The sequence below is a fragment of the Terrapene carolina genome, unplaced genomic scaffold, assembly GCF_002925995.2.
Source record: "Terrapene carolina triunguis isolate 2854851 unplaced genomic scaffold, T_m_triunguis-2.0 Scaffold130, whole genome shotgun sequence".
Taxonomy (NCBI): domain Eukaryota; kingdom Metazoa; phylum Chordata; order Testudines; family Emydidae; genus Terrapene; species Terrapene triunguis.
The window spans coordinates 17,950,156-17,959,834 of record NW_020664481.1 but is presented as its reverse complement, the minus strand read 5'-3'; the positions used below and the strand labels follow the sequence as shown (position 1 = coordinate 17,959,834).

Here is a 9,679-nt window from a genome sequence, read left to right as displayed (position 1 = left end):
GAAAAAAAAAAAAAAAAGCGGCCGTGCCGCCCTAGGATTGGGCAGAATGCCGCCTCCAACAATCTGCCGCCCCAAGCACCAGCTTGCTCAGCTGGTTCCTGGAGCCGGCTCTGCTTATAATGTCGTTTGGCAGCTGCCTGCTTTGTCCACTGCTTGCAGGAAGAGCAGCCCGTTGGAGCTAGCTGGTGGGGTCTTGGAACCAGGGTGGACAGGCAGCCCCCTATCAGCTCCCCGCTCCCCTAAGTTCCCTGTGCGGCAGCCACCCAGCAGGCTATCAATTGCCGGCAGTTCAGCTGTCCCTCCCCCCACTGCCAAGTGCTGCTCCTGCCCTCTGCCTTGGAGCTGCTCCCCGGAGCCTCCTGCTTGCTGTGCCCGGGGGGGGGGGGGGAGAGAGGAGAGAAGAGGGGCTAATGTCAGGGTGTCCCCCATTTCCCTGCTCCTGCACCCCACTTACCCCATCTCCATAGGGTGGGGGACATGACAGGGCTCAGGATGGAGGGAGCTTCCTGGGAGCAGCTGCTGTCTCACCTTGCTGATCTACTTAACAAGGCAATGTACTTAGGGTGGGGTAAGCCTACTTAAAGGGGCAATGCGCATCTCTCTCTCTCACACAGGGTCTCTCTCTCTGTCTGCCATGCTGTCTCCCCTCCCTCCATTAGTGCTGCCTTGTACAGAGTGAGGCTACATTAACAACAATGGGTTAACCCTTGAGGGCTCACCCAAAAGCTAGTTCATCATTTAGCAGCCAGGCATTCCCTGGGAAAAATCCCACCCTCTGACTTCACCACCTCAACCAAGCTTCACAATCATCATTGCTGTGTACAGTATTAAATTGTTTGTTTAAAACTTGTAATATATGTGTGTGTGTGTGTGTGTGCGCGCGCATATATTATATAATATAGTCTTTTGTCTGGTGAAAAACATTTCCCTGGAACCTAACCCATTAATTCTTATGGGGAAATTGGATTTGCTTAACATCGTTTCGCTTAAAGTCGCATTTTTCAGGAACATAACTACAACGTTAAGCGAGGAGTTACTGTATCTCCCAGGCAGCTAGGTCTCTCTCTGTCCATGAATGAGATAGTTATGTAAGCTGATCCCAATGACCTACCGCAGTGGTTCTCAACAGAGTCCTGCATGGATACAAATTTATAACCGCAGCGGCGAAAGGAGCAGAACATGGGGCCGCCGCTTCCAGGAGCCAGCGTTCCACTCCGGCAGCTCCTCCAGTGCGGCTGTACCGCCCCCAGCCCCACCCACTGGGGCGGGCATCAGGCTCAGCGGCAGCTGTCCCTGTTTGCGCTCTTGTGTTCAAGCAGCACACATAGGGTGACCAGATTGCAAGTGTGAAAAATCGGGACAGGGGGTGAGGGGTAATAGGAGCCTACATAAGAAAAAGCCCCAAAAATCGGGACTGTCCCTATAAAATTGGGACACCTGGTCACCCTAGGCGCACACACTCCAGACTGGAGATGCAGACAGCTGTGTGGAAGGGACGGGGGCAGGGCTGGGGGGGGGGGGTACAGCTGTGCCGGAGGAGTTGCCAGCATGGGATGCTGGCTCCTGACAGCAGCAACCCGTTTCTGCTCCTTTCACTGCTGCGGTTCCCAGGGGAGCCCTGCAGTTCTATGAAAACCGATTTATATCCACGAATATAAATTTGAATCCACGCAGGGCTCTAATTCTCAATCTATTTACCATTGTGGGCTACATATGCAGCTCTCTGTGTGTTATGTGGGCCATATCCACACACACACTGTACATCTACAAAAAAATAAGGTTTAGTATGTGTTATATGGCAGCAATATGATTCAGATTGATATAGTACAGGGGTAGGCAACCTATGGCACGCGTGCCAAAGGCAGCACGCGAGCTGATTTTCAGTGGCACTCACACTGCCCGGGTCCTGGCCACCGGTCCGGGGGGCTCTGCATTTTAATTTAATTTTAAATGAAGCTTCTTAAACATTTTAAAAACCTTATTTACTTTACATAAAATAATAGTTTAGTTATATATTATACACTTATAGAAAGAGACCTTCCAAAAAAGTTAAAATGTATGACAGGAGCGCGAAACCTTAAATTAGAGTGAATAAATGAAGACTCGGCACACCACTTCCGAAAGGTTGCCGACCCCTGATATAGTACCTTTCATTTCAACACTGGCAAGTGTCTACCAAGAGTGCCCCCCATGCACTCAGCCCCTCCATACACCCAGCCCCCTAGCCAGGGACTGTCCCCCATGCACACAGCACCTGCACCCAGGGACTGCCCCCAAGCCTCTCCCCAGACTGTCCCCCAGCCAGGGAATGGCCCCCCGTCACCCAACCCCCCTGGGACTGTCCCTCCCAGCATCCAGACCACCCCAACACTGGGTTGGCACACAAAATCTGCCACTGCGCCTCCCCCCAAGCAGCACGAGGTTTGGGGAGGCTTAGCCTCTTCCAGCCTCCATTACATGTCGCTCATGGTGTTTGTCCTGCAGAGACTGGGTACTCTGTCCAGATCAGAACCCCCCCCCCCCCCCCCCCCCCAGGAATGGCTCCTCCAGCATCCAGTCCCCCACCCAGGGACTGCCCCCCAGCCTACCCCAGCAACTGTCCCCAGCCCCCCCAAGGATTGCCCCCCCCAGCATTCAATCCCCTCATCCAGGGACTGTGCCCCAGAACCTGGATCCCCATCCAGGCACTGCCCCCAGCCACCCACCTAGAGTCTGTCCCCCATGCACTGGCTGCACCCCCCTCCCCATAGCCCCTGCACCTCTCCCCACACCTGCTGGCTTCCAATCTCCACTGCAGGTAGCTCAGCTGTGCAACCTGCCCTGCCTGTCGCTGCAGTCCTAGTGCCGGGGAGCCTGCTCCAGAGGAGGTCACTGGATCCATGATCCTGCAGGGTGGGAGGTGCTAATCACCCTGGCCTCCTGCCGATGCTGCTAAGCCCAATCCTGCTGGGGGGGGGGGGGGGTGATGTCACTGGGCCTCATCCTGTCAGGGGGGCTCATGTTAGGCCTGATCGTGCACCTCCCCATTTTTGCACCCCTCCCACCGGCTCTGTGCCCCAGCAGGTGCCCCTCCTGCCCCACCCCATTTATGGCCCTGAGGATATCATGTGGGCCGCAACTGTGTGCTGATTGGGCCACAAGCGGTCTGCAGGTTGAGAACCACTGACCTATTATAACTACAGTAATATGATATCCAAACCTCAGTCCAAATTGAACTGGAGATCCTGGGATTTATAATGCATTGGACATCAGCACTAGGACAGCTTGGATTCTCATTAATCTAATTGGAAAATTAATCTCTGGGTGTAATTTAAGCCTTTTCTACCACCAGTATATTTCGCCTCTTCTTACTCATATACCAACTTGTTCACTACTCAGTATAATTCTCATAATTAGGAAGACAAGCCACTAAGCATGCCTGTTCCAATAGTTGACTAAACTCCTCCTTGGTCTTCTGAGAGGTCAGAAGAAAGCAGTTATCTTCTCTCCTTTATATCCAGCACAGCACATTCCAACTCCTTTGACCCAAGGATCATGCAGTCTTTTCATCAAACCCTCCCTTATTTCAACCCATGGTTAGGGTTTGGTTTCCTGAGTAAAAAGTATGATTAACAGCAGAACAAATAAAAGGGAAGTTAAGCCCCTTTCCTGAATGCTCTGCATCTCCTTTTGGCAAACCACACCTGTTACTGCTATATTGTTAAACACACCTTAGGTTAAAATAAGGGGAAGGCTGTTTGAGCCTGATATTGTATCCTCTCTCCTTTCACATCAGAAATAGCCACAAAACAATCTCAGCAGAAAAACAAAATGAGAATTCACATGCCAGCTCTGCCCACCAAAAGCACAGCTTCCTTTTAAATTTCCTCAGAAATACTGGTAATCTTCACTGTGCTCAGTTTTCCAAATTTTTGTTAGCTTGCATTTGCAATCTGTAGACCAAACTGCAATTGACATCTTGTTTCCATGTTCCTGAATGCATTAACTCCAATACTCATAAACAGCAGTTTGGATAGATAAAGTTGGCCAATTTAAGAATAAAAAATGATCTCAAACAAACATCTGGTCTCACGAAGCCATTAATTGGAATATGATAAATATCAAATCTCAGCTTCATCAAATGCATTTTCTCCAGCCGGACCCTAATTTGTGTGGACAGATGCCCATTGTGCTTGAAATTGGAAAGAGACATCAGATTACCTGAGAAAAGAAGTATACTGCCCAGAGGACATTAACAATTGCATCAGAGACAGGCAGGCGGGCATAAAATAGAAAGTGATAAATTTTTTAGGACCACCCTCTGGATTTTGGTCACATGAGACTGTGAGATAATGTACTTGGCTTTTTTGGATATGCATTATTGAAACTGGTCTGTCTAATTGTGAAAAACATAACCATCACTCCAAAAAACAAACAAACAAAAAAACCCTTCGGAACCTGCCTCACTTAAACTAACATTTTATTTCTTATCCTGTTACACCAGAAAACTTTCTAGTTACCTTTTGAAACAAGTGACGATTGGGATATAGCTTATGACATGCAGAAACACTGATAAAAAGAAAGTATCTATAAAAGCATTGTCATGATGCCATCATACACTTTTGGTTTAGAACAGCAGCTGTCCCTGCATAAATCAAAGTTCCTTCATTTTACTACAATGCTCCACCTTTCCCCCACAATTTGTTTTCTCATCTACTATACTGGAAATTTGCTTTAACAGCTCTCAAAAGAAACACAAAACAGATTCTATCCCCTCAACTTTTAAACAGACATGGGCTTCATAAATCCATTTATAAATGTACCTAAAAAACTACTCCTATAAAACTGCTTTCTGGTAATTGCTTCTCACTATACACAACATTCTGCAAAGATATAGGTTAATTTTTCAGCAAGCTTCTCAACTTAATCGTTATGTCAAATCATTAAGATTAAACAAACTTTCTTTGCTTAATCTTCTTTCCTCAACAATTACAACTTCAGCTAGTGGAACAGATGATCAGAGCTGGATAAGCAGGTAGAATCTTCTGATCCTAAATGATCTTGGCAGTAATCAAATACTTATCTTCGTGGGAAAAATCCCTAAAATAGTTTTAATTTCTTGGAATACTATTAAATAACGGAATTTAGAGATAAAAAAAAAAACAATGTGTGCTTCAAATACTGCAGTTTCACAAGGAAATTGGGTAATTACATGAAAAGCCAGTTATGTATCTAAACCTACCATCTTTGTGTGCAACTTCTCAGCTTGTGCACATAACATTAATAAGCAAATTGAAGATAAACATTAAAAATCAGAGTTTTGTTTCCCTACCAAAGCAGGATATAACCCCAGAGACAGAATGTATCAAATCTTAAACTGATGTTACATTTGCTGTCAGTGAGTTAGCATATTACTAGAAAATATTTTACATGTACAGATAAAAGTTTTTACAGTATTTTACCACTTGTTCCTTCTATTGTACATTTTACACAGAAAAAAATTCATTTGCAGGTTAGGGATTAGATCCTGTTCTCTGCTGCACTGGTCAAAATGTTCATTTACACTAGAGTGTCTGAGAGCAGAATCTAGCCCCAAGCAAAAGCAATGCCACATCTGTGAGCTAAAATACTCTGTTTGGCTCTTACCAAGTTCTACATCCTGATCATCAGTAAGAACGAGAATGATGTTTGGACGGATGTTTCTGCGGTCCCTTTGAAATCTTCCCTTCAGACGCTGATTTAATAGGAAAGCTGAACTTCCATCCAGCATTGATAAAACAGTCATTATGAATAATCCAAGAACAATGCTAGGCTGTGCCATATTGTGCTGATTTTGCGTTCTCGCCAAACAAGGTGGGTCAATGTCTTCTATTTCCTCTTTACTTGCAGATCTAACGTGGGGAGAGGGAAAGCAGGTAAGCATTTATGCAAAAACAATAAATAAAAAAATAAAATAAATGTTCCCATTTATCAAAATCGTTCAAATGAACAAGAAGGTTCTTTTTAAAAGGCTAAGTCCACATATACCTAAAATACCCTAAGCCCCCTAAATGAGAAACAAAGTCCTTGCAGTTTTTCATCTTGGTACCTGTTAGAAGTAGAAACATTCACAATTTGCAAGTTTATCTAAATTTTTTGAGACGTTTTGTTGAGTGCCCGAAGTTGGCAAAAAGTTAAAGGAACCCAGCAGGGAAAGAAACATTTCTTTTTTTAACAAAATTATTTAAAAAAAAATGTAGCCAGGTGCAACTAATCAGAAATTAAAACAATATACTGGGAGTACTGGATCTGTGAGCTACAATAGTGCAGGGTACTTATCCATAATGTAAAATTTAAGGCCCCCTGGGTACTGACTGATCTAATTTATTTACTGAGTCAAAAAAATCACCTTTAAAGGAACAATGTATCTAAATAGAGATTTTTACCAAGATTGTGGTAAAACCTATTGAGTGAACGGTAAGTTTGTCTTGTGAAGTCACAACGGACATGAATTACAAGCCAAATTCAGATCTGGCATAAGTTGCTGCAATTCATAGATTTCAATTGGAAAGCATGTCCCTTTATACCAGGGCTGAATTTGGCTGCATGGGCCTAGAAATGGTGGGATGATTTCAGGCTAGTGTTTCAGCACTAACTCTGAACTTCCTGGCTTTGTGGGTGGCAATCATGTTATTTGAAAATGGATATGGAGGATTTACAGAAATGTGTTGCTGTTGTTTTTCTGTTAAAGTACTAAACAAGCATGTTCTGTATTTACAATTTAAGGGCCTAGTCCTGCAAAGTCTTATCACTAGACACATTGAGAATTGTCCTATTGCCTAGAACTGCTCATGGCAGTAAGGATTATGCCCAGAGGAAAACTGTTTGCAGGATCAGTCCCTAAAACCCTGCTCCTGCTCCCGCTGGAATCAACAGCACAGCTCCTATTGATTTCTAAGCAAGCAGGGGCATGCCCTAGATGAACGAACATTTAGACATTTCTTAAATTTCAATGCTGGTTGATAATCTTCTGGCCTAAAGGAATTTTCTTTTGCTAATAGAAGTCAAAGTACCCGTAAGAAACTATACAGAGAATACCAAGAGCTAATTATTTCATCCCATCAAATGATCAATGAGTCAATTTTTGATTAATTCCCTATGTACCGGCTTTCTCTGGACTTGTGCCAGTGAGTTCACCTAGTGCAGTGGAAATCAATTAAAAGTGACACATGGGAAACTATCTGCCTTTTGTAAAGACCAGAAGCGGCTGAGTAGAAAAAGCCCAGCACAGTGTGCTTTACTCAATGAAAGAAGCTTAATGTTCTGTCCATAAAGCAAGTTAGAAATTTTCCCTCCCCCAATAGATTATTTCATAGCAATATCATAGCATCATTGCTACCAGAATTTGTTTCTTGGGATAAACCTTGATTAAGACTGTTCTCAAGCCATGACAAAACCACTGGTCTGAGAAATTACACACAGTTTCTACACTCATGGGGGGGGTGGGAGCACAAGATTCTTATATTTAAACCAGCAGATATCTAGCTGTACTATGATGCAATATTTAGCAAGGGCTATTTCCCAATTCATATACATAGACCAGGCTTGAAAAGTCAACCTAATTATTCACCCCAGCAAGTTTCTTTACGGATTCATGGGTGAATTAAATCAATTTCTGCAGAATCTAAGATTTTATTTAAAAGAACAAATTCTATCCCGTGTGGTTATGGGGGGGCGGGGGGGAGTCTTCCTAAAACTGCAGGCTGACTGCTCTTGTACCTCTGCTCTGCCCACAGCTTTGCTAAGCTATGACAGAGTGCACACTGACCAGTCTTGTCAGTTTTCATTGCTCATGTTCAGAATTCTGCCTGCAGCAGTGAAACAGGCAAGAATCATGCCAGTTTCACAGTGCAGCTACTACTTGGGAAAGTCAAGAGCAGTGATAGAGGCAGACCCTAGAGCTGTTCACTTGGGAGGAGGAATCCAAAGGTTGGGCGGTGCACATTAGTAGAGATATTCCCTCCTGAAGACACAAAAATTCTGATAAACAGAAATGTGTATTAACAAAACCCCACAAAACTGACGATCTGTCCATTCCCATTACATAGCCAGTGTTTTTTCTGAAGACATGGGATTTACAAGGGATCATTTAATTTTTTGCTTGGGACTAGTCAACTGAAGGCTGTCTATTACTGTTGTATCTGACCATGCTTCCCTTCCCCCTCAACTGGATATGGGATTTATGCATGAGTGTATCTTGCATTTTCTTTCTTCGTTAAAACAAATGCATGGGAATAACCATATGACCTCACTGTTGCACCTTCTTCCCTTCTCCGCTCCCCTGCCCATTCCCTTCCTACTATTTATTACCCTCATGCATTGCATCACCCCTAAAATAAGACAATAAACCCTTTGGGCCAGGGACTACGTCTTCCTATAAAATTCTTAGTATATTTTTGAAATTGAAAAAACAACCTATACAGAGATATCTCCACAAAAATGTATTTACAGTTATAAAGTTACCGTTCTCTCCAAGAAAATAGGAAAAATATTGCATGTTAAGTTCAGCAGGCAACCTCTACCAAAATAATTACTTTCATCTTTAAACATCTGAAGCAGAGAGGGGCAAACTATTCTCATATGTTATGTCCCTGTTGTTATCAGGATAAGAATTCCTCATAGATACCCCCTGGAACCAACTCAAAGTATACAATTATGTCCAAAACTCATATTCATAACTGGGTAAAAAATTAACAATTTACAAAATAACCCTCTATTTTCTGAAATGTGTGTATTCATAGAAGACAGATAGGCCACTGCTTACTCCACATTTGCTGTGAAATCTAATTAACAGCTTTAAGTAACTTATAAAATGGCAGCAGAAGTATCTCACATTCAGTGGTCAGATGTAGTCTATGAGTTGTGACAATACTTTGCAAAATGTCACAGTTGAGAACGTCTCTTTAATGATTAGTGAACTTGGTGAGAGAAACAATATGTCAAAGGCAAAGCAGTTATTAAAATTCTTTCCCATTCCTGTTTGGAGGCTTGGTTTACTGTGTGTATCAATGTTGGCTAAAGAGGGGCTTATAGAATTTTACAACGTCTGCCTTCATCTGCCATATCTACCTTCATCATTAATATGGTGCATCTATGTGTAATGATGCATTTTTATCTCAGTGGCCCAGGTGATCTGGTTCTCTATGTGCTGAGACTTGTAGCCACTGCAGGCCACATTCCCATGTAATAGATGGGGACAGCTCTAATCTGTGCTGTTTCTTATGAAATTAGGTGTGCCTCTTAGTTTCTCCTAAATTACCCATCCAAATGTAGCAAAGTTTGATCAGCCCTGTTTATATGCAAGTACCATCAAAACCCTAGACATTTTTCTTTCAGAAGAGACAGCTAACTGAGCTGCGGTAAGTCTGTGAGCATCTCCAGCACAGAGAGGCCTGGGGGTGGGGGGGGAGGGGTGGGAAGGCAAATAAAGAAAAGAAGAAGAATGTTCTCCCACCACCACCCTATTTGCTGTAACAAATCACTCCCTCCTTCATAGGCTGAATTGGATACAGATGCCTCCCTTGTTCTTAAGATCCTGCCAGTTGGGGAGCAAGATCACAGGCAAACTCAGTTCTCCTGTGTGGTAATGCAGAATGTTACCACTAAGTCAGTGGTTCTCAACCAGGAGTTCGGGGCCCCCTGAGGGGCTGTGAGCAGGTTT

General features: G+C 43.7%; 1 protein-coding gene across 4 annotated transcripts in view; it reads right to left on the bottom strand.

Annotated features, from left to right (window-relative positions):
- SULF2 (sulfatase 2) overlaps positions 1–9,679 on the bottom strand; it is a 261,320-nt gene that overhangs the window by 86,190 nt on the left and 165,451 nt on the right. For all 4 annotated transcript variants that reach the window (XM_024207533.2, XM_024207524.2, XM_024207515.2 and 1 more), the window contains one exon: positions 5,626–5,870. In XM_024207533.2, coding sequence (XP_024063301.1) covers positions 5,626–5,800 — 175 coding nt within the window. In that variant the 5' untranslated portion in view covers positions 5,801–5,870. The remainder of the gene's footprint in view (positions 1–5,625; positions 5,871–9,679) is intronic.